We start from the raw sequence: 25,365 nt of genomic DNA, 5'->3' as shown, positions 1-25,365 counted from the left end.
AAGTAATCCTCTGGAAACTGTGGGATTATGTTACATGGTAACACTGTTGTATCATGTTGCAATCTGGTTAAACTTTGGTAGCCAAAGTGGATCATTTGCTGCCTAAGTTATTGCTGGCATACACAAGTTTCCCCTTTATCATGCTGGAAGGATACCCAGTGTTAATACTCCAGTAGCTAACAGAAAAGGAGCTTTCAGAACTGCCCTTCTGCTGCTGGGAAAAGGTTCACCTGTATCTGTGCAGAAGCTGATGTGTGTTGTGTGGAAGCAGGCAGTGTGGCTGCCAGGATAGTGTGTGCTGGCCACTCCTGGGACCTGAGTGGAGCTGTGGGGGCTGAGCCATCCCGAGTCCGGGGCTTCTGCACACACAGCCTGCCCAGCCCTGAAACTGGTGCCTCTGGACCTATGGGCATTGTGACAGTTCAGGCTAGCTGAAAGGGCCCTTCTGTCATGCTACTCTGCTAATCTGTTTCTACATCTTACTTTCCATTTACTAGTAAAATTAACGAAGTGGAAACTGATGCCCATCTTCAGAGCTTAGCTATTACCTTAATTAAAAGGAAAATATTTAATGTGACATTGTTAAGGTCAGCATGCTCAAATGTAACCAACTGTAACTTTGAAATACTATTTAAAACATCTTTAATTCAGCATTTAAGAAAGTTGCTGATTTAACAATCCAGGAAACTCAGCTCTGATCTGTACCTTTAGTAATGTGAGTCATTGCATCTGTTCTCTTTTTCAGCTATCTCAGACATCCAGTAGAGACACTGATCTGTGCTAGCAGTAGTATTTTGGTACATAGTGTTGATGCTTTTATGGGTCTGCTTCCTCCTTAATTTCACCCATTTTTTCCTTTTCATAGTTTTATGAGAGGCTCTTCAGGAAGGAGCAATTCAGATCGTTGTTCCAACCCTGGTATACAAGACAAAAAGCACTGTAACTTGTAAGCGACATACACAAATGGAACTGCAGACTGTTTTCAAAATTGCTTGTCACAGCAAGAAAAGTACACATAAACCCATAGTCAAAAGAGGGAAATGTTCTGAGACGTTAGTGGTCAAGACCTGGTATTGTGGCTTACATCATTTCTGGAAAGCGACTGATCTGGATATAGTCGGGCTGCTTGATTTGGACAGAAAATAGTTCATCTTTTTGACAATGAAGAAGTGGAAATCTTTGATTTGTGTTCAGCTAGCAAATGTGGCGAGGTTAAGTGCAGGTTCCATTGGTGTGTCAATGCAATGATAGAAAAGTGGCTTTTGCAAATAAACCGCAGGCAAATCTCAGAAAATAATGCAGTATACCCAATCCTCCACTGCTAACAGGGTTAAGAAGACTCAGAGGATCAATTTAAAGAAACAGTTTTCAAGCCAAATGTATTTCTAGATAAACAATACTGAAGTCTAAGGAGTGCTGCCAGGATTAAACAATGCCCTTAATTTCTAGTTAGCAATTGATCTCAATCCACACAGATAATAAAAGAAGATGCCAAATCTTCTGTAGCTGTTTGCTAGTCTTCAGCAAATTAGTTGAGTCTCAGCCCAACTGATGGTGGTTGGAAAAATTGCAAATCCCAAAAAAAATCAGGTTTTTGTATGCACCCAGAATAATTTAGAACTCCTTACTGTCCATCTGTCCTGAAAAGAGAAAGTGTTGTAGCATTTGAATCTCACTCCTTTTCCTGGAGTCCTCTCAGAAGGTGGTGCTTTGGTTAGTGAAGATGCCACATAGGGAGTTTTCATTGCTGTTTGTTGCATGTAGTTGAATGTTTTTTTTGTTTGTTTTTGTTTTGTTGTTGTTTTTTTTTAAAGACTAATTAAGTATTTTATCTTGCTTGCCTATAAAGTTATCCAAAGAAATGGGGAGACACTTCGCACAGCTACTTCTCTACTGCTTTGATCAAAATTGAGACATAGCTGCTGGGGTTTTTTTTCATTTCCCTCACCTTTCTTTTTTTTTTTTTTTTCTTTTCTTTCTTAAATGCACCTCTTGCTATTAACCTTTCTCACAAAAACAATAAAGCTTCTTTCATGCTTCCTTCCCATTTCAGATTGTTCTGTTGGAGAAGTGTTTGCTAGAAAAGATAGCAAAGCTTTCATGTTCTTTTTTTCTTCTTGAAACCACCTATGCAGTTTCACTAACAAAGAAGGAAATACAGCTCTGAAGGCTGAGGGAAGTGTGGGTCTCCAATGCCACCCTGAAGGTTGTAGAGTTGTTAACCACTGACTGTGATACTGAACCCACTACTTTAGGGTTGCATCTGTTTTTAATGTGCAACATTGAAAACAAAATTACCCCCTAACAATCAGAAATGTAGTCACCTGAAACAAGAAAGTGAATCATGATTAAAAAGTGAATTCATAATTGCATTTTAAAAAGCACAAACCAATGTAAGTTTCACATAACTTTGCGTGAGGAATTTATATTAAACAAACTTTCCCTTGCCACCACGTAGCACATGCTTCAAGGTCAAGTAGAGTCCTTATTAAAAGGACTGCAGTCTTATCTCCCTTGATAGTAATAATTCTTATTGTTCCCTTGAGATAACGCTTCCCAAAGTTTGGCTGGGACCTTAAGGAAGCCCTATTTCTTTAGCAAGAGCAACAGCCTCCCTGAATAAATACAGTATACAAAATCAGGAGATTATGATGTGTCTTTTTGAAGGTAATAGTGGGCCGCACAAGCTGCCAGTTTGAAGTGGTTATGCTCTGTATGTAATTTCAGTTTGAGAAACCCACGTAATTTCTTTGTCTAGGAAAGATAAAAATAAATTACAAATGTTATAAAGTGAGATTTTAACTGGACACATTTTTAGAGTTTGAATGCCTTCCACTGAAGATAATGTTGCTGTTTATATTAGAAAATTGTGTCTTCAGATAAAATAAATATCTGAAGTTTAGGCTTATAAATGGTAAGAAGATTTCTGTTTTATCTCATTTTGTCATCTTTTCTGCTTTTTTTTTTTCTTCAAAGGAAAAGGGAGGATGAAAATACAGACCAAATGTAGGAATAAGTAATACATCTAGACATTAAAATTCTAGCAAAATTTGGGTAATTAAATATAAAGATTCTAATTCTTTTATTACTTTTTCATTTTATTATGGAAAATCTTGATGGATTTGAAAAAAGCTTTGATTTTTTTTTTTTAGTAATCCTGAAATTTTGAACCAGTTGTTGCACTCCCTCACGTATTCTGGCTGTTCATTGATGGTCTCTTTTCCCACACTGGGACAGTTTGAGGCTTATTAATGAGAAGCTGTGCAAACCTTTCTGAAACTTTCAGAACCCTGATGCAGGAATCTGCTGTCCATTCAGGCCGGCATTTGTACCCATCTATTTAGGGAGATTGTAATTAGGTTAACTTGTGTTCTGGTGTGAAAAAGACCATTGTCATTTTAGGATACGGAACTGCAATCTGTTTATTTCATCCGTCCTTTAAGTGGTTAGGTTAGGTTATCTAGGATAGCCTAGGATTTAGGTTATTGTAGATAGGTTATCTTTGCATGCAGGCTGGTGTTACATGAATTCCCTGGAGCTTCTTTCACTTGTGTGGTGTACTTGATTCTTCTTGGGTACAAAGGGCATGAATGGTGTTTGGTGGATCAGCATAAATTTCATATTATTAATTCCAAAACAGCTATATCCATTTTCTGAAGAAGAGCCTTAGATTATTAATATTGTCATGAAGTACAAAGCAGTTTGAGGATAGTGATATTTATTCAGAGGAGCAGTGGGATTCCACAGAGATGAACAGGACCGTTGCAAAAAGCAGATACATGCTATTTTGTTGTATTTTGTCATCTTCTTCTTATTGTAATATGACTAAATATAGAACACATGGCAGCTACAAACACAGGGAATCCATGCCAGCATCCCTTTTTTGTTGTTCTGGAAGTGCTCCCACATGCATACACATACTGTCTGCTTTGTTTTGTTGGTATTTTCTTTATAGTCTGACAAGGCTGTATCACTAACATTGTCCACCAATTTGCAAAATAATTTTTTGAATCTTGACAATGTGTATCATCCTCTGGACCTTTTCTTTTTGCTTGTGAAAGCCTGTGTTCTTATAATAAATGTCTCTGTTTTAAAGGCTGTATAATTTCTGATTAGTATATAATTATATACTATGAGGGTTGTGAGGGATTGGAACAGATTGTCTAATGAAATAGTGGCTGCCCCATCCCTAGAAGTGTTCGGGGCCAGGTTGGACAGGACTTGGAGCAATTTGGTTACTGGAAGGAGCCCCTGTGTAGAGGTGCAGAAATGAGGAAGGTGATCAACAGTTCAGTCTGTCAGACTGGCTTGCTAGCCACCATGCTGCCTTGGTTCAATTCCTTCTATCAGAAGTCTGCTGTATCCGCCTTCCAAGCCCAAACTCCCGTGCCATGTGCTGCCAGTGCTGTTCTCCGTCTGCCTGAAGACACAGAAAACAAACAGCCGTAATAGCTGGCCACAGACATCCATCACCCTTACTGCTCCTTCAGTTTGTATTTTACAAGATCAGCCTGTTGTGAGTTTATTGTCTCTCCCAATCAACTCCTCAGATGCCTAAATTGTGTAGGAAGGAGAAAATATGGAGAGTTGGGGCTATGGTCATATCATTGCAAAAAGATAAGGCACATATTACTCTTATTCCCCTAAACAAAATGACAGTTCTTTAAAATTTGATTTTTAAAGGCTATGTTATTTTTGTGCTGAACATACAGTATCAAGCTAAATCCTTTTTCAGATCTGGGCCCTCTGTAGGGCTTTCTCCTGAGTAGAAATGTCAGAGTTTGACCTACTAATTTCAGCAGCCTGCTGACAAAATAATGAATGAACAGAGGAACTCTGTTCTCGCACTTGGGTAATATTTACTGACTGTTGCTAAATCACAAAGTCCTGGACAAAAGCTAGAAAATTTTTCTTTCCAGTATGTAAGCATAAAGTGTATAGTCTAAATCACAACAGTCTTGTATCTCTAAATTCCTTTGGCTGCTCCAGTTTATTCACAAAAATTCTTCTTTCATCAAGGAATGGACACTGTTAAGGCTGTTTTTGTACTGGTCTTACCTCCCATACCCTGAGCTTCCTTTACCTTAGTGTTCCTAATGGTGGCTACACTAATTTCTGAATAAATGATTATCTGTAAAGGTGGTCTATGTCCCTTCAGGTAGGCCTGATGAAACACAGCTTCTTCCCATGGAAGCTAATGTGAATAAGTGAGTGGCCAGACAAGGGAGGCTGAGTAACGAAATGCATCCTTAGGCTAAGTTCTTTTGTGATTCTCTCCTACTGATTTCTAAGTATTCTGAACCCAGAGGACACTCATCTAAGCACTGCTGGTATTACAGTAGGATTGGGATCTCAGCACAATCATAAGACAGGAGTTTCCTTTGATACATGTAAAGGCTGTACTTTTACATCTCATAACATTTTCTCTAGAAAGTGCAGAGAAGAAGATATTGGGAAGAAATATGGAAGCTGAAATTGTGACATTAACCTTCTCCTTACTCACTACTCCTTCCCACACCTACTATGCAAAAAAAAAAAAAAAAAAAAAAAAAAAAAAAAAAAAAAAGACAACACAGTACTGGAAGTGCTTCACGTTTTTTTGTGACCATCCATTCCAAATAAGCAAGTTTCCATTTGACATCAGCAGTTCTGTTTTAACTAACATAATACAAACTTGGCAAGGAGCTCAGCTGATACTACTTTGCCAAATAATAAGCAAATTCTGTAACACAAAATAAATATGCAAATAGCCAAGTTGTAATTTTCCCCAGCAGTCTATCTTGACTTAATAGAATTCTCATCTTTATAGGAAAAGTCAGTCTTGATGTGAGGTGCTTTTTCCAACAAGTTTCAGATGTAGCCTTTTGACCTATTTAGTAGTTAGTGCATCCTGTAGTTTATAAAACGTGGGTGTTTGAAGTGTTCCTTGGTAGCAAAGTTAAGGTAGTGTAAATTACTAGGTAGTGGCTTAAGACCGAAAGGAATTTCAGTTATTTGCTCTGTTCCTGTAACTTCTTGTTCCTACAAAATTTTGTCTAGTCATCTATCTTTGTCTCTGCTTTCCAGCCTGCAAATGGTACTGGTGGCCTCCTTTGTGAACTATGTCTTCAAACCACTATGTTCTCCTTTTCTCTTTCTCCATCTCTAATATTCCACTATTTCTTATTAATCAGTGCTCTGTCATACAATCTGTAGACTATTAAATTATTTTGAGCAATTAGAGTATTTTCATTAGAAATTTAAGTTTCCTGTACTGCAATGTTCATATATTTTTAATGTTCTGCTTATATTGAACATCTTTGATTAAGGATTAGAAAGGCCTTCAGCTGGAGTCCAGCCACATCTCAAAAGCCACACTATACTAACTTTAAAAAAAAACCCTGCCATTTTAAGAAAACAAGCTTTGAAAAACTAGAAATAAACTGTTATTGAATCCAGGTACTGTTTATGTTTGCAAATCCTCACATTTCCCTCTTTTTCATGTTGGATTAGAGAGACCTGTTGAACCTTAGCTCAAACTTCTCACTTGTCTGGTAAAGACTACTTTGGCTACAATAGGCTGTTGATATTATACATTTCATGGAATCTGTTTCATAGATTTCAAAAGGAACATGAAATATAGGCCCTGGATGCATTAAATTCTATTAGAATTCTATTCTATTAAAATTCTGTAAAGAAAACACTAAGAAAGGAAAGTACAGTAGTAGATAGTGCTTAGTCATATAATACTTTTAAATATATATTTTTGGACCATTCTGAAGCCCTGGGAATCCTTTATGGTTAAGAGAAGAGAGTTTGCAAGAAAATATACTCTAAGCAAAACCAAGTTTTAAATAGATTAATTCTGTCCAAAGCCGCTTCACCCATTGTACTTCTATAGCTATTGTACTTGGGTTAATTGGATGGCAAGTTGGTATTTGTGATCACCTTTCCTGTCAGAACACAGTGTCCTTTTTTAATGCCATCTCCTTGACAAGTGCTCACTTTTCTGTTGGTTATGGGTGGAGACAGACAGCTCTGATTGCTATTACTGAGTAATAGGTGCTGTGCCTTCAGCTCACTGACATCTCATAATTGTACCAATGCTTTTGATAAGGAAGCCTAGTAGTTAAGGTACATGGTTTATTCCACACAGCCTGTAAATATCAGATCTTTAATTCCATATTTTGTGTATGTATTGGGTTTGCATGGCAGGATTTTGGTTTGGGGGGGCTACATAGGTGTCTTCTGTGAGAAGCTGTCAGAAGCTTGCCCTGTGTCTGACAGAGCTAATGCCAGGCAGCTCCAAGTACCTGCTAGTACCTGCTGCTGGCCAAGGCCATCCACGACAGTGGTATAACCTCTGTGAAAACATGGTTAAAAAGGGGGGGAAAGTTGCTGAGCAGGAGCAATGGCAGTGGGATAGAGCCATAGTAAAGCCCCTGGTGAAGCAGGCAGCAGGGAGAGGGTAGCAAGTTTGAGAGTAAAGTTAAGTCCTGGAAAAAGGGAGAGTCAAGGAGAAGGTGTTTTTAAGATTTATTCTCATTATCCTACTCAGATTTGTTTGGTAATAAATTGAATTAATTTCCCTAAGTTGAGACTGTTTTGCCAGTGACAGCCGCTCATGAGTGATCTCTCCCTGCCCTTATCTCAGCTCATTTTGTTTTATTTCATCTCCTTGTCCTGCTGAATAGGAGAAGTGATAGGCTTTGGTGAGTATCTGGTGTCCAGTGAGGTTCAAACCACCAGAGTGTGACTGACACTTTAGTTTCTGCTGGCACAAATTGTTGGCAATGTTACCAATGGATTGAAAACCCAGGGGAGATGTTGTGAGATGGATGGGCATATTTTCTCCTGGAAGATCTCTGCTTTGGAGCAAATCCCTTGTTCTTGTGCCCTACTAAAATCTGACTTGCTACTACAGTCATTTCGTTATTGACTGAATGTGACATTTTAGCAGCTGGTCATGTTTTTGTCTGAAGAGTGAGTTTCAGAGCAGCTCTTAGAAAGGTAAAGGCCTTCTTTTAATCAGCCAACTTCTGTAATGCTGGAAGAGTGGAGCAGCTTGAGCATACTTCAAGTTTAAAATGCAGAACACAATATGCATTGGCTCCCTTCTCTGGGAAAATGGAAGCTGGTGTCAACATTCAGAATGGTTCCTATTTCTAACCTAGTGCAGAATTATGTCTACAAGGTATAATTTCACAAAACTTTCCAGGATATACTGTTTTTATTTTCAAAAGGCACTGTCAGAATATTTAGTCCTAATAGTTTGAGTTCACACCATCAGATAGGGCGTATTTTTTTATGATGCACATTTTAATCTGTGAGAACAAATTAGCCATCTGAATAATGTATTTGCTAGTGAGCCAATAGACAGATATCGCCTTTTTAATTTGTTTTGCATTCTGTTTCCCTAGGAAATGCCCCTTTTCAGCATGCTGCTTATTTCTGTTTCTTTACTTGCAGTCTGATATTCCTAAATGAGTGGGATTTAGCAGCCCCACGGCTTGAGTTTCACCAGCTGTGTAATAACAATTATTTTTTGCAAATTGTGTGGCCTAAACACACTTGCATGTGTTTTTTGAAACATTTTACTTCCTGTTAATTGACTGGCAGTATATTGGTGCTATCCTATGTAACAGGAAAAAAGACTTAATTGGGCACACCATCCTAGGCACTGAATGGCACAGAAGGAAGCCTCCCTTTTAAAACTGCTGAATATCACTGATCACTGGGCTTGGCAGGTGTCAGATATAAGAGCAATAAAATGTGCCACAGCATTCCCCAGATTTGAGGAAATAGGTGAGCTTAGTACAAGCCTCATCGTGGTAATGATGATACTGTAAATCAGGATACCCTGCTTGATATTAATTAACTGTAGTGCAACAACATCTGGAGGCTCCACTGGATACCAGGGCTCCACTGGGGCAGATAACATACAAATATACTGTTTGATAAGCCTTTTGATAATGTGACTTCACTTTTATAAAAAGGAAAACTGGAGAGAGAGAAATTAAAGTGGCTTTTTCAAGGTACAGGAGAGCAGCAGTAGAAGCAAAAATCTTTTCTTTCAACCCTGTACTCCATATACCTAATCTTGATTACCTCTGTGAGTGAGTTAAAATTCAAAGGTCTCAGTCTGTACTAATGGCATCCCCTTACATGAAATATGTAAGCTTCTGGTGCAAAATTATTTCCTAAGTGTAATTCTGCTGGTATTATGTATTAATGTTACCTAAACTACTTCAGTGATGTGTATAGCTCTTTTCTGATGTGGGATATCTGGGCTGAAATAAATAAGTACCTTCTATATTTCATGTTTTTCCTTGATGAAAGTATCTTGTGTGTGTTGTACATAATGCGTCACTCCTGACCCTGGTATAATTGTCACAGAATTGAGCTTCTTGTTTATTTTTTTGCTTGTCTTCAGGGTAGTTTTATTTATAAAAGAAGCTTTTACTAGACAAAGGCAAAGATTGAAAGATGGAAACATGCAGGGAGAGACAGAGATTAGGTGAAATTAAAGCAAGAGAATGGCAATTTCACATCCCACCAGTAACTCTATTTCTGTAATATTGCAAAGGTGTTTGGTTAAAAAAAGTTCAAGAACATGAGTAAGACATACTTTAGTAGCAGTGTATTGCTGTGCTACAATTTCTTGTAGTACAGGCCATAAAAGAAGTATTGTATTACTGTCTGTGTCCCACGTAAACATTCAACTGGCAAAAAATGAAGGGCAATTTGGAAAAATTGTTAAACTCTTAACAAGGAAATTGGTATAAATTTTACTTTAGCCAAATAATGTAACATGTCTCCAAGCAAAGAGTAGAGATCATCTTTCAATACAAGGAACACTCTCAGAGATGACTCCTGAATTAGGCTGTTGATCATGGTGAATAAGCCTCAAATGTGAGCCCCCATGGTAAGATTGTGTAATTTCTGTAAACTAAAGTTAAAAATTTCTGGTGTCTCCACTTGAAAAAGAAGTGTAAGTAAACTGAAGGAATTTCAGGGCCATGGGGAAGTTTAAATGAAAGATTGGAAAACCTGCTTTTAAGCAAGAAACTCAGAGCTGAGTGGTTTTCTCTTATGCTCTGTAAAACTGAGGAGAGAGTTTGCAGTCAAGGAAAGATGAAGCTGGAACCCTAAGTCTTTTGCTTCAGCAATTCTTGCCTCTGAGGATAAACTTGAAGCAGCAGCGTGGCCATGACAGATGTTTATCTAAGCTACCTTTCTGAAACCTTTAAAGGAAAAGATTTAATTTTCATTAATATTTCCCAATTTAATTTTTTCACCACTTAAAATGAACAGGAATCAGTAGCAACCTTCAAGAAAATTTTGGCTTGATCACAGACTTACAAGTCATTTATGGCCATATGATGCTAGACTAGATGGTGTTTCAGTATAGGCAGTAACCATTAATAATGATCTGCTTTTCAGGAAGAGCTGAGCACAAGGTTATATTCATATTGCTGTATTCAATGGCTCTTGTTTCTTCCCATGAATTTGGTACTTTTTTTGCTTAAACATAATTTTCAAATGCTTTTCTTATATATTTGTAGTTCTTTGAGTTTTAAAGAACTAGTGCTGAATCATTGCTTCATGACTATATACACAGTTTCAAGTGTACTACTTTTTGGAAACTTTTATATGTCCTCTTTTTCTTTTTGAGATGGCCTCAAAAAGATCTGTGTACTGTGTTCAAGAATTTAAGTCAAAGGTCCACCCTTAACTTATAATAGAGGTTTTCCTTTTGTACACAGTTCCTTTTCATTATAGTTCTTGAATTCCACTTGCCTTTTTGACCGTGTTCAACACTAGGCCAATCTTATCAAAGTAGCAACTGTAATGAATCCAAGCCTTCTTGCCTTAGCTGCAAATCACAAATACTGCTCTAAAATATATCCTGTAGTTTAAAAAAGAATCAATTCAGACAAGATATATGACCTCCTATAAATTTTTAGAGCAGAGTAGATTATAACAATTGTCCTTTTTAGCCTTATAAATTATGTATCACTGAGAACTGCTTCTTTTTAAAACCATGCCCCCAAAGGATAATAATTTCTATTTATTTGATCCTCTGTGTATGTGTGTGATTATTTCTGATAAATAGGTTTTAACTGGAATTGAGTAGATCTGGTTGAGCAGCTTAAAGAAGCAGTAACATATATAACAAAAATTGACCTACTGCTCCTTATAACAGCCCTTAAAAATTGAACAAAATTAGCTGACCTGGGTGCTTCCTTTCCCCTTAACAACATTTTTTCCTTGTTTCAAGGTAACTGTAAAGTTTTGGCACCCTGATCAAAAACCCCCAAATCAGGTGAGCTTCAGTGCCTGTCATTTCTCTCAGAGCATTGCTGTTTTTCTTGATTATCATATTTGCCAGGGTGGCAATACTGATTCTTGAGCGTGCTTCCCCTGCCATCACTGTTCGGATAAAGGCAGACTTCATTCAGTAAACTCTTCCTTTACCCAGCCCAAGAGTTTTTTAGATATTGAATCCTGATTTCAGACTTGCATCTCAGTGATCTTAAAACCAGTACTAAATATGGCCAGCCAGAGAAGAGTAGGGCTAACTGCCTTATACTCTGGGCTGAATACAGGTTCTAATACTTCCCCTTCTTAAATCCATTGATACATGTATACCAGAAAGATCTTGTCCAACCATGTGCTCAGTTCTAGCTGAAGCCCAGAAGGGCCCTCTAAGGGTAATGCTGGTTTTTACTACCTTTCTAATCAGAAAAGAACTTTCTGAGTTTCTGGTAACAGTGAAAGTTCACATAAAGTGATTTGCAGTTGTAGTAATAAATGAGTGCTCTCTGTGGAATATGTATCTATACCTTTGGTTCTCCTGGATAACTCACAACACTTGGCACTGTTGTGCAAAGCCCCCTAAATCACAAAGAGTGAGTAATCCTTTAGAGGGACTAATATTCAGAATCAAGTTTGAGGCAAAGCAAAAATAAAAAACAACCAGGCAAAAAAAAATCCTGAAGGAAATCAAGCAAAGAAAGTCTTAAAGAATAAAATGAAAACAAAGAGCGAGAAATAAAAGTTCAATCTCTTTTTAAAAACATAGACTGCAAGTGTGAGGGCCCTAAGCAGAAGCAAGCCATTCCAGGAGGAGCAGTTCTCAGGGTTATAAAACAACAAAGCAATTTTCCTGAATTTAGAGCGTAGTGCAGTTGAAGTGTATGTGTGTGGCATTTTTTGGGGGGGAGGGAAGGTTTACTAAATCTTTCTACAGCGTGAAATGGCTTGTTGTATTACTAGAAGAGTTTGTATCGATTTCAAATGAGAGCAGCAATACCAGCAGTCATCTGCAGGACTGAGCAACCAGGAGTATTGTCTGCCAGGTTTGGGCTGATGTCTAGCCATGTTGGAACCAGCCAGGGTGGGAGGAGGTGGCAGTACATGCAGTACTCACTACTTTAAAAATTATGCAATAAAATGAGTGTGAGAAAACACAGCCTGAGATTGTAGTCAGATTTCAGGTATGTTTTATAAATGCTTCCTCTAATTTTACATTTCACTTCAGAGAAATAAGCAAAACAACACAAAAAGATACTGGGATAAACTCTGCTTCTACTTCTATCAGTGGGAATTGAGTTTCTTCAACAGAATTGCTATTGATTCACATTGATGCAGTTGAGAGTGGATCTCTTCTAATGCCTGGACTTTTCTCTCTTGGTTTTTGAAATTAAATGCTTTCTGAACACAGGGAACAAATATATACTTTAAGTGTGGACAATTTAAATTTTTAGATTAAGAAAAAGAAGTCCTAAGGGTAAAGCCTTTTTCAGAGCATAGAATGCATATAGCTGTTCATGTATGTGTACCCTTTAACACACTCGAACTGCTCATCTTACAAAATTACTGCCAACCCCATTTTACTTTCTTTCTACCTGGTCTGCTACATAAAGACCAGGCAGGTAGATGCCTTCAAAATGTAAAGGCATGGAGAAAGAAAAGGCCTGACAATTTACACACAGGACAGGCTCTACTTCTCCTTGAACAAAGAGAAACAAAAATTAAAACATGGCTGCTGAAGCGTAAGACCTCAGACGTGTTCTGAGGTCCCCTCAGAGGAAAGGAACAGGTTTTGAAGGAGTTGAATGTAGAAGCTGAGGAAAACTTAGGACCTGCTCCTCTGAGATTGTAGTTCCTCTCAGGGCTGAAATGTTTAGATTGGCAGTATATAATCAATGTTTAAGTAAAATGTATCTGGGTTTTCAAGGCCTGTAGAGCTTGGAGAGATAGGTGTCTGTAACTCCTCTGTCACAGATAAAGAATCTGGTTTACAGAAAAAGAAAATGTTGCCCAAAGTGAACCAATGCTTCAGGGCAAGCAATAAATTGCTGATCTCCTGATCCAGGCTGTAGATTGGGTCTTGTGTCATTTAATAATGTTGAAAATGTTTGGTAATTGTGCCTGTACCAAACTGTTGCCAAGAGTCTGTGTAGACAGGTCAAGGAGAAGCCCAGTACAATTTTTACTTTTTTTTCAGTACTTTGTGCTTTTTTTGTTCTTATAATTTATCTACAACCATTCCATTATGTGATCATAATTGCATTTCTAAAGTCTTAGAGACATAATGTTTATCTCCAGAAGTACTGTAAGGAATGAAATGGTAGTGTGGCTTTTGAGGGCAGCAATTTTATGGGACAAATCAGCACAAGACAAATTCTTGAGAAACTTTTAAAATCCTTTTTGGCACAGTAGCCTTAAAGAAAGAAGAGGAAAAGTAAGATAGATTGAATGCTGAGTTCACTTCATTATTTATAAATAAAATGGTTCTCAGTTTTCCATGACATAGTGCCAGCACTTGATGTCACTTGGAGGTTTCAAAAACATTAATTAATGGTTGCCTTTTCATGGAAAGTTTTTGGGGCAGCCAGTGAATACCAACATAGAGAGGAAAAAAATTGCACTGTCTGTTAAAATTCTCTTGAACCCTTTTAGACCACATAGCTCGTTTGCTCTGTGTGGCTCTGAATTCACCTTTTTCCTTGCTGTATAGTTAGGATTTTCTTTTCCTATAGCTACAAAATGAATGTTAGAGGTAGTGGCTCAAAGGTAAATCTTTCTTTATCACATACTTACTGGTCTAGTTAATACCTTTGTTTGGTTATGTGGAAAGAAAATCCTCCAGCTGAATGTGCAGGGAAAGGAATGAAAGGTTATGTCCATCATGAAATGTTAAACTGTAATGGTAAAGCTTGTCTTTCAGATTTAGAAGGAAGGTAGGTCTTGGTAAAAGCTGTTTTTAATGAAGTGTTGTAGAGCAAGAAACTAGAATTGAAGAGATGTTGAAAATAAATTGTGGATTTGCCCCTTGTGTCCATAGTCACTGTTCTTGGCTGTAGGATTTTCTCTGGGCTTTGCTTTACTTTATTTTTTTTCTTCTGCCAGGAATGCATAAACTGATTGTTAATTTTTTCATTGTGTCTGGTGCCCTGGAGATATAAAATATAATTAATAAACTGAATCTTGGGGTCTGTGTGTTCAGTTTGGCTTCAGTAGCCCTACCTTTGACATATTGCGTTGTGGTTTATTTTATTCTGGTAATTGAAACAAAACCATTTTCATGACAAGTTTCTACTCAGTCCAAATAAAAGTCTCAGAAATTGTGATTCTGCAAAACTCGAGTTAAAGAGGCACAGGGAGTTCTGCCCATGAGTCATCTGAAGAGAGCTGGAATAGGCTGTCCATAAGAACCATGATTTTTTTAAAGAGAAATTTTTGCACTTCTTAAATGTAAAAAGTATTACACTGCTTTTAGAAGGGCTGTCTTCTCTGGCTCTGGGAGGGGATGTCTCTTGGGATGGGGAAGGCACCAGTTTGCTCATTTCCCTCTTCTCTCCATCAGACTAAAGGACATTGGCATTTTGCAGTCCTCTGCTTCCACAATCTTATCTCTTGCCCAGTTTGCCCTCTTATCACTAGCCCTTAAAATAGGTCTTTTCCTTCAAGCCCTGGTAAAGGAAGTGGTGAAAGGTGCTATCTCCTTTTCCTCTGAGGAAAAATCAAAAACATTTTCTCATTCTGCAGAGATTAATTGAACTTCCCACCATCCTTTTCCCCACCTGAAGTTTTTACCTTTGCCTCATTAAGCCTGTAGGCTTGAAGGTATGCAGCTTTCACTCTGCTGAATACCTTTTAATCCCTTCCTCTTCTGTGGTGATGGTAATCTGTTTCATTAGAAAAGGAGCAGCTCTTCATCTTACCTGCTTGTGCCAGAGTGGACTCATAGAGCAGCCACAGTTTGCCAAAGAAGCTTGATGTATTGATGGCAATAAAAGGCAATTTGGGGGATCATCCAGAAGGTTGATTGTTAGGCAATATCTTGCAAAACCACAATATCAGTAGCCAGGTTACCTGGTCACTATATATTATTTGAGTCTTTTATGAAAAATTAATTACATGTTCTTTGGTAATTGCTATGCAGGTAAAGATAATTACATGGTTGCCTGCAAAAGATTCACTAAAACAGTGTTGGGATATCACTTACTTCCTTTTTCAAAGAAGTGGTAAAGCTGTGCTGGCAATGCTTTTATCTGAAATAAATCTTTCTTAACTGAAACGTCACTTATTTTTGGGCGAGCATAACAAACATTGGTTGTTTTCAAGTGGCATCTGAATTCATGCATCTGCTGGGAGCAGCAATCCACTTCCTTCACGTTCCCATGAAAAGAGAAAGATGATATTGATATCTTGAAGAAAAGTCCCCTCAAAGAATAACAATGTGAATGTAAATGAAACTTTCTATCCAGCATATATTTAGCACAGTCTAAAATTTACTGTTGTAATAAGAGAAAAACCAAGATGCTTACTGTTTCAGTGCTAAACTTCAAGTAGTTAAGCCACCATTCATGACCCCTTCAGCTACGGGACTCTTTGCTTTCCTTTCCTAAAACAATGTTGTAGTCTGACACCAGGAAACTTGGTGTTAGGAAGAAAATGTCAAAAAAAAAGAACGGTATTGAAGATACAAGGAATTTGTAATGAGTACTTTGGTATGAGTAAGCTTTGAAATGTAAGGTAAAGCAGGAATCAGAAAGACCTCTCTGAGAAATCGAAACATGGTAGAATTTTCAGAAAAAGGTTTTTTGACACCTGGAGACAGGATTAAATCCAGGAGAGGAATCCAAGGTGGCCATTAAGTACAAGAGAAGAGGTTTCTTTCTTTTTGCTGAGATTTGCTAATGTGAATTTAGTATAGTTAGGGTAACAGCCCTGAAAGATGGGATCCTCTGCTCACTAAGCAGATATGTAAGATAGTAAATGGAAAAGAATTGTCCAGTGACCCTTTACTGTATCTCAGATTTTTTTCAAGTAAGATATATTTGCATAGAAGATGACTATCAACTCTCTGTTCTTGTTTCAATTTTATAGTATAGATAGCTAGTAAATGCATTGACTTCCTATATGATGCATTTTAGTTCTGCCTGTCTGTACCAGTTTTGGATCTGTGCAGTGCACATAATATGCCTTCATAATTGTTGACACCAGCATACTGTGCCTCTCCTTACTGAGTGTTTGAATATGCATTCCTGTTAATTGTACAGTGACAAGAATTTCTGTCACTCTTTAAATCAATAGTATTAAATGAATATATCTAATCTGAGAGTACTCTGGGTGTGTACTATACAACCTAAAGTCATTAAATATGGTCATTACTTGGAACGACCTGAGGGGAGCTGCAGAAGGAAGTGTTGTGGCTACTACAACAGGCTTTGCCTGCTCTTCCCTTTCAGTCAGTGACTGGTGGAACGTTTTGGGAAAACACTGCTTTGTTGGTAAGGCACTGCCAATAAAGTGTGTGGTGGAGAAAAATAAGATGGGCTGCTCCTGTCTTTTAGGTAGCTTCCCTCTGGTTTTCAAAATCAGTTAATGGTACTTCTGCTCCCTTTGAGTTCTATTAATCTTCTAACTGCATTCTTCCTGCTGGGTCCCACAATTATTTTTGGAGGGTGAGGACTATTTGTTTCCCAGGAAGAAAAACAGAAAAAAACAGGTGTTGAGATAACAGCCTGTCTGTGGCTGCATTTTATATAACAAGTGACTAGTAATAATCAGTAGAGATGTTGCTCAAATAACTCTTTATCCACATCTCCTGATTTTTGTTGCCTGGTTTCTCACCTGTCTTCTGTGATGTTTTAACAATTTAACAAATGAGTCACTGTCTTCAGGTGAATGCTGAAAGAACAGTGTGAAAGTGATTGCATTGAAGCAGAACCAATGAAATGTGTCCCTACGAAGCTCAAAATGATACTTCTGTGTATTCTTCACTGCCATCTACCGGCAGAATTACCCGCTAGAGACTTACAGACCAAGAACATTCTCCTAAGTGGCAGCAATTTAAAAACATTTGTTTCTTTTCTTCTTTTAGGAGCAAGGCAAGATTGGTGTAGTCTTCAATATTGGCACAGTGGACATCTCAATTAAAGAGGAAAGCACACCTGTAAATGATGGCAAATACCATGTAGTACGCTTTACCAGGAATGGTGGCAATGCAACACTTCAGGTTGACAGCTGGCCAGTGAATGAACACTACCCCACAGGTACATATACTTTTCTTTTTGTTCTTCTCTTTCAGTGTATCTGTACCTATAAACTAATGTTTAATAACAACTGGTTGCTATATAAATCTTTGTTGCTTCATCTGGACAATAATTTCCTGAGCCTGCTGATTCTGTATCTTGGAAAACAAACTAATAGTCCTTTACACTGGGAGAATAAGCATGCCAACTGTGTAGTATGATGCACATAGATAATGCTGTTTCAGAGGTCTCTAAGTGAATCTTGGTTCTACACAGAGTTACAAAGCCATTCAATGACAAACTTGGTTTTGCTGCTTGTGATATTTTCTAAATATTTAGGGTAGAAAAGTTTTGAACAGACTTTATGAAAAGCAGTAGTGACTCTAGACACACCTCAGATACTGTCTATATAAATATAGAGTAGAAATGTAAGGAACATGGAAGATTAAGGAAGTATTTAAGCAGACTTTATGCTTGCCTCAGAATTTTTTATCATCTGAATTTCAATTTCTCTCTTAGGTTTGCAGATGCAAAGGTTAATGCACCATCTAACCAAAACTGACAACTCCTAGTTGACTTTCTGTCAAAATGCAGTGGAAAAATTCAGTATCTTTGGAGATTATTAAATCCACCAGAAATAGTGAATAACTGGCTCTTGATACACTGTCTCATGTTTTATCCCACCACGAGCAAATCATGGTACTTTATGTCACCACGCTAAAGGATCAAACTTACTCCAAGTGAGAAACAGATTGCTTTGTGTGGTGCTGACAGTGCATTAGATAGCTGAGGTGTGATGATGAGTATGGTTATAAAAGGAAGAATGAACACAAGGAAAGATCTACAGTGTTAACCACGTTCTTCTTATTCATATGTTGCCTAATATAAAGTTATGATCTTCTTGGTTTTTAATACTGAGTCTAAGAAACATTCACTTCTTTATTTCTAGGTTGTACAGTTGTAGCTCAGGACAGAAGGGAGATTCCTTGCTTGCTGTGTAGGAATTGTTCAAAAGAAACTTAAACTGAAAGTATAGGAAATATCCTAACTTGAGGTTACATACTAATTTATGTGACATTATACTAATAAATTACTCCAAGGGGATGACTTCATCTCTTCTACTCCTTCAGAGAGCACACAGGAAAGTTTAAAAATGTGAGTCATCTATACTGTATTGCTCTCTACCACATATGTCCCTTTGTCAGTGTTTTGTGAGGTATATGCAAAAGGATACATTTCACTTATTAACCTTATTTGTGTGAAAAAATTCTTTTTGAAGAATGCCATGACAGATATGCTGAGTTAGATTCTAGCTTTGGTATCCATTGGTTTGAGAGGAAAGTGGGCTGGGAAAGGTCCAACTGAGGATCTTTCTTCTGCTCCTTTCATCAATTATTTTGTAAAATACCTCCAATCCAGTTGGCAGCCAATTACAGTCACTACAAACCCCATGAATAAATTTTCTTCTTATATTGCTTGCTGTGCTAAGTCTCTGGTGTAAAGAAGTATTCAGCTCAATGCTTTAGAGATATTTTTTTAAGAAGGGAAAATAAATCACACTCAGACACTACCTCAGTACACTGGTCTTCTGCCTTGGCTAAAGATATTTCTGTGTTTTCATTAGAAGATGTATGATTTTATGGAATCAGCATTAATCTTATGTTCTGGGCTAGTACTGAGTGTATGCAGTTGTACTCTAAGAAAAATGAACACCTTTATCTTCCATATACCTTTTCCCATCTGTGCATGTATTTCAATTTTTGTCTGTTTGTAGATGATGAATTTTTCAGCCTGTCCCTGTGAAAATAAGGCTTATGAGACCATACTTCGTATGTGCAGGTTTCTCCCTTATTTGTTTCCTACTTCTTTCAAACAAATATTTTAGCCAAATTAAAAAAAAAAAAAAAAAAAAAAAAAAAAAAAGAGGAGGGGAGGAGGGCAATGTTCCCAGAGGAAAGGACTGTGGCTTGATGTCAATTCATGTTAAATGCCAGAATATCCATAAAATAGAGTGGCATTATAAATGCCTAAGATTCAGAAAAGATTCAATGAACCAATAATTACAGGAAACCAATACTTATTAGTCCCATTTTCTGGGCAGTCAATGGTTTAAAAAAAAGACTAAACAGGAGCTTTTGAAATTAATTACTTGTTGTTGTTCACAAACCAAATTTGCACTATTGTTTTATTGTTTTTTATTGTTTTGATCTGACTGCAAGACCAAACCTGTGTTCAGCAGAGATTCAGACTTTGTAGTTGGATGGACCCAGTCTAATCCAGTGTTTCAGCTAGAACCTGATGAAAATTTAAATTCATCTCAAACCTAAGTAATAGTAGCTAAGTAATCCCCTGTGTTTCACGTAGGATCATGTCAGTTCTGGAAACACAGTTATTTGTAGTGCTTAAAAAACATTTGCATTTGTGGACCATGCTTGCTTGGGCACAATGCTTTGTCTGTAAAATGAACAATTTAATGTGTACTTGGTTTTCCACACAGTGCTACAGCCTAATGTTTATAAATTTTATAAACTATCTAATGTATTTTCTTTGTCATCACACATAGTGCAGTCTTCAGTCAGGGCTGCCTTCTAAATGGCATTTCCATGCTCCTCTCTGAGTTTTATTACTTGTGGAAGGATTATACATTAGACTCATAATTACTTGCTCAATGAAAAGTACAAATAAAAGTTGGATATTCATTAAATGAGCAAAGTGAGAGAATATTGGCTTTCCTTAAAATACAGTCTTTAGTTAAATTGAAATTAACTGAAACTAGTCCAGTGGGACCAAAAGGCTCCAAAGCTCTATTTTTACAACTTCAAATAAAAGACAAGGAAAACAGAATGACAACAAACTTAAAACTCAGGCACTGATATTTTGGGGTTTATGGCATCCAGTTGCATTCCAGTCACCTGCAACATGAACTTTATACTTTCTTGTAAGGAAAAGGGTTAGAGAAAAATGGTGAAGGAGTGAATTAACTTGGAGCCAAAGTTTACTTTGTGACTGAAATAACCCAAATTGCTAGGGATGATCTCGCATCTTCAGTACTACTTAAAAGTGCCAGAGTTTCTTTTACTGGACCGTAATAACAGTGGCCCAGTACAGGTATCTCAGACAAAAAAGCCATTGAGCTGCTTGTGATTTATTTGCATTAGTTTTGCCCTTCCTCCTCTCTCTCAAGAACACAAGGAGATGAGCTTTTTCCATAGGCTGTACTGATAGCCAGTTTCTTCATACTTGATTCATTAAAGTTGATTATCGCAATGTGACCATACTTTCCTCAGTCAGGGTATAAAACTCTTCGCTGTAGTCTAAAGCACAGTTTTCTATGGCTGCCTCCCCTTCTGTTGTCTCACATGCTTTCATCCTTTTGTGTACATCCCAGAAAACAGGTTGTTCTTGGTCATTGTTATTTTCCTGCTTTTAAGTTCCTGGGGGGAGTCTTCTCTATATCTAAATAAATACTTTAATTATGAAATTGGAGTAATTTTGGACCCAGACTTCAGGAAGAAGAAGTATCTGACATGTTTTTGTTTTGATTAAAATAAAACCCATCAGATTTGAGGCAGTTTACAAAAACTTTCAGAATAGTTAGAAATAAATCTTCTGTGTTTACATACAACTGGGATACCTCAGTCCCTAAGCTTTTATTAGTTCTTAGGCAGGACAGATTTTTTCACTGTTCTCTCTTTCTTACAGAGAAATACTCCGTGTGATGCCATATCTGTAGCGTATGTCAAAACAAGCCTGATATTCCTGTTCATTCATCCAGGCACCAACTACATTTTCTGCAGTAGGAAAAAAAAAACAAAACTAGGTGAAGAGAAGCTGTAAAGCAAGAGTAGTATCCATGACAAAAAAATTAAAATCTCATTGAAGTAATGTTTTAGAGGAGTAGATTAAAGGAAAGAAGGCAACAGGTAGGAAGGAGCTATCATTTAAAGAAATGCATGATCTAGCAAGACAAGTGTAGCCTGGATTTTTTTATTGCATTTTAGAAACAAGAAACAAGACAGTGTTAAACTGGATTATTTCAGGATTCGTTATTTCATCTATACAGTACATATTTTATATTTTCCCCTTTATCATTCTTGAGTTATCTCTGTCTTCTTCTAGTAGTCTTTGCCTTTTTAAATTACATTATTCTGCAGGGGTTTTGCTATGGATAAAAGAAAAAAAAAAATCATCCTCTATACCCCCTATTTCATTCAGTCTCTGAAGTACATTTCTGAGAGGAAGTTGTATTTCTGGAAAAGCTGGACAGTTGCCTCTTGGCAGCAGAACTGACTGCTCTGGCAGCTAGTGTGGCCAGATAACTGCATACCTATAAAACAAAAAGTTTATTCTGGGACCCTGATATCTGTACTGGGATTTTCAGAGTAGCTCCAGTTCCAAGGATTGAATATTCTTGAACTGTTGGACATATGTACTTTTTTCAATTTCATTTGAAAGCAATCCAGATTGAACTACATCTTTGTTAGTCTATGTGAGACAAAGTTTTTGTCAAAAAAAAGCTTTCTAGAAACAGGTCAAAATGATAGTGGTTTAGATCCTCCTACCTATCTAAAATGCAAAAAGCAACAACCTTGCCTTCCTAAAGGTTTTTCTTCATTTGCTTGTTGGAAAGATCTGAAGTAGCTTGATCAGTGCCACACACTTTATGTAAGATAGGGAAGAAAACTGACTGAGTTCTTACTTGCTTCTTTCAATAATTTTTCTAGCTAACTGAAGGAATACTGAAGGATGCTAGCAGCAGGACCCCCTCAGTTATGTAACAAGGGTCTTGGTGTCTGGGGAGGTCCCTGCTGACTGGAACCTAGCCATTGCTATTCCAGTCTATAAGAAGGGTGTGAGAAAAGATACAGGGAGCTACAGACCTGTTAGTGTAAACTCAGATCCTGGAAAAATTATGAAGATGATACTGGATGCTGTTTAAAGGCGTTTAAAGACTAATACAGTCATAAAGCACACTCAGCATGGGTTCACACAGGGAATGTTCCATTTAACTAATTTGTTGTCTTTCTATTGTAAGGTCATGGGCCTCATGGGTGAAAGGAAGGTGGTGGGTTCCTGAATTTTAGTAATGCTTTTGATACCATCCCCCATAGCACCATTCCAGACAAGTTGCCCAGCTGTGGTTAGGAACTGGCTGAATGTCAGAGCTCAAAGGGCTGTGGTGGATGGGGCTACATCTGCCTGGCAGCTGGTCACCAGAGCTGTTCCTCAGGGTTCAATTCTGGGGACAGTTCTGTATATTCATTCTTCTGTGGTAAGGTCTTCTATCTCATGGATGAAGGGAAGGTAGTGGATGTAAGAAGTTTGCTAAGGAGACTAAACTGGGAGGTGCTGTTGACACCCTCAAGGGAAAAGAGGCCTTGCAGGGGATTCTAGCTGGATGGGAGCATTGGACTATGATTAATTAGGGATAAAATTAAGCAAGAACAAATTCTGGAATGTGCCCCTGGGGTAGAGTAACACCAGGCATTTTTATGAATTAGGAGAGGAGTGGCTAGAGATCAGCCCTGAAGAAAGGTTGTTTCTTATGGTAGGCAGCAGCTCAGTGTGAGTCATCTGTGGGCCCTGTCAGTGAAAACAGCAAACCATGTCCTGGGGAGCATAAAAACCAGCACAAACAGCCAGGCAAAAAGTGGTTGTCCTGCTCTATTCAGCATTGGTGTGGTCTCACTTCAGTGAGACCTCACAGTAGTGCCCCACAATTTGAGAAGGATGTGAGCATCTATGAAAATGTCCAGAGAACTGCAGCAAAGCTGGTGACAGGGCTGGAAGGCATGTCCTATGGAAAGTGGATAAGGACTTTGGGGTTGTTGAGTTTGGAGAAAAGCAGGCTAGGGCTGACATTGCTCTTTACAGCTTTCTGAGGAGTGGGAGCAGAGACTGGTCCTGAGCTGTTTTTCCATGGTACTTAGTGATGGGACATGTAAGAATGTTTCAAAGGTGTGCTAGAGGAGGTTCACAATAGATCTTAGGAAGCATTACTTTACTGGCAGATTAGTCAAACACAAAGAACCATTTTTCTAGAGAGATTGTCAGCAGGTCTCATGCCCATAAGTATTTAAGAGGCATTTGGACAATGCCTTTAAGAACATGCTTTGACTTTTGGCCAGTCCTGATTAAGCTAGATAATCATTGTAGCTATTTTCCAAATATTCTAGTCTAGTCTAAACTATGTGCTCACAAAAAAAAAAAAAAAAAAAAGAGAATGTCAGGCAGAGGTTATAGTTTTACATTTAAGTGTAAGGTGATGCAACAAAGGCTATAGGAAGAATCTAATGACTGTCAGTTTTTCTAATTTCTTCTTTAACTTTATGATCTCTCATCTTTAAGAAAATTTCAGGATTTTGAGACATGTTTTGGAACAGCTGAAATTATATACTACATTTCTATAACATAGGAAAAGTAGATGTCTTTTTCATCTCACCTGTTTTAATTAGAGAATTAATTATGGTGGTGGAAAGAGCCTGAAGTATTTGTGTTTGTCTTGATAAGATTGAAGGCTTGGCTCCATCTTACTCTTCCTTTAGGAAAAATATTCTAAGATTAAAAGTACTGGAATAATAGGAATCTGGCATTATTTGTATTGCCATTACCCATTTGATACTTTTGCTGAATGTTTCTCAGTGAGATGATGCTAACTCATCCCTGCTTGCATGCTTGTTTGATTGTACCAAATTATAATACTGGATATGGTATTATAAGATTCAAAAAATTCAAAATATCTAGATCCTAATTTTCTTTTTCTTCATAAATACCCACTCAAACCTATTGTAGATGCTTTAAAACTGGAGTCATACAGTAGGAGAACTTAAGCCAGCATCAGAGATTTTGTAGGAATTTTGAGATGGGAAAAATGAAGCATGAAGCTGTTTTGGCAAGAGCAGACTGAATACTGACTGAATGCTGCAGATGTGGAATGGAAAGAGCATTTCAAGGGAGGAACCTGAAGTTGGTTTAAGTAGTAAGGGTTGCATGGCACCCCACAATCCATGATGGGTACTATTGTAAGTTTCAGTGAAAAACAAAAAAACAGATTAAATTTCTAGAGATGTGGATGTCCACAGATCCACTATCTTTAAATGCAGTGTTGCTTCTCAGTATTACTCTAAAAATGGTTCTACTCATCTCTACAAATAAAATTCCATGAGTTTTACACAACTGTGACTATTGAACAAGATTTCATAGTTTGTTTTGAAACAGGTAATTGCTTGTCCTATTCAAGGCCTTTATTACCTTTCCCTTGTTATTTTCAGTTTCCTTCCATACCTGGCATGATCTTTTTGTTCAATTAAGTCCATTTCCCACCTCATCCCTCTACTGAAGGGACTCTCAGAAGTTCTCTCTTCTCTCTCTTCTCTCTCTTCTCTCTCTTCTCTCTCTTCTCTCTCTTCTCTCTCTTCTCTCTCTTCTCTCTCTTCTCTCTCTTCTCTCTCTTCTCTCTCTTCTCTCTCTTCTGTCCTCCTTTATTTAGTTTTTTTATCAACAACATTTTCTTTCTCTCCCTCTGTGATTTCCCAGCCATGAGATAAATAGCCTTGTATCTTACAAGCTAAATACAATTACTGCTATCAAAACTGGAGTCTTTCTCTCCCTGTAAATGTCTCTTGGAAGCTGATAAGCTGTTCAAAGCAAACTGCAGGCTTCTGCCTAATCCTGAGATTAAACATAACCACCCAGAAGACAGCAAGAGATAATTGAGGAGGGGGGGTTGGGGGAGGCAGGCAGGAGAGGAAGAGAGGAGTGGAAAGTGAGATCCTCTCCTGAGATATTAAGAGGACATACAGAAGGCTCAAGGTTATTTGTAGAGGAATTACACAAA

At 37.7% G+C, this 25,365-nt stretch overlaps 1 protein-coding gene across 8 annotated transcripts in view; it reads left to right on the top strand.

Annotated features, from left to right (window-relative positions):
* NRXN3 (neurexin 3) overlaps positions 1 to 25,365 on the top strand; it is a gene marked incomplete at both ends in the record, with an annotated part of 894,319 nt that overhangs the window by 744,618 nt on the left and 124,336 nt on the right. For all 8 annotated transcript variants that reach the window (XM_083864468.1, XM_083864470.1, XM_083864472.1 and 5 more), the window contains one exon: positions 17,378 to 17,549. In XM_083864468.1, coding sequence (XP_083720594.1) covers positions 17,378 to 17,549 — 172 coding nt within the window. The remainder of the gene's footprint in view (positions 1 to 17,377; positions 17,550 to 25,365) is intronic.

The sequence above is a fragment of the Zosterops lateralis genome, assembly GCF_965231275.1.
Source record: "Zosterops lateralis genome assembly, chromosome: 6".
Classification (NCBI taxonomy): Eukaryota; Metazoa; Chordata; class Aves; order Passeriformes; family Zosteropidae; genus Zosterops; species Zosterops lateralis.
The sequence above is the reverse complement of the archived record's forward strand: the minus strand, read 5'-3'. Positions and strand labels throughout refer to the sequence as shown.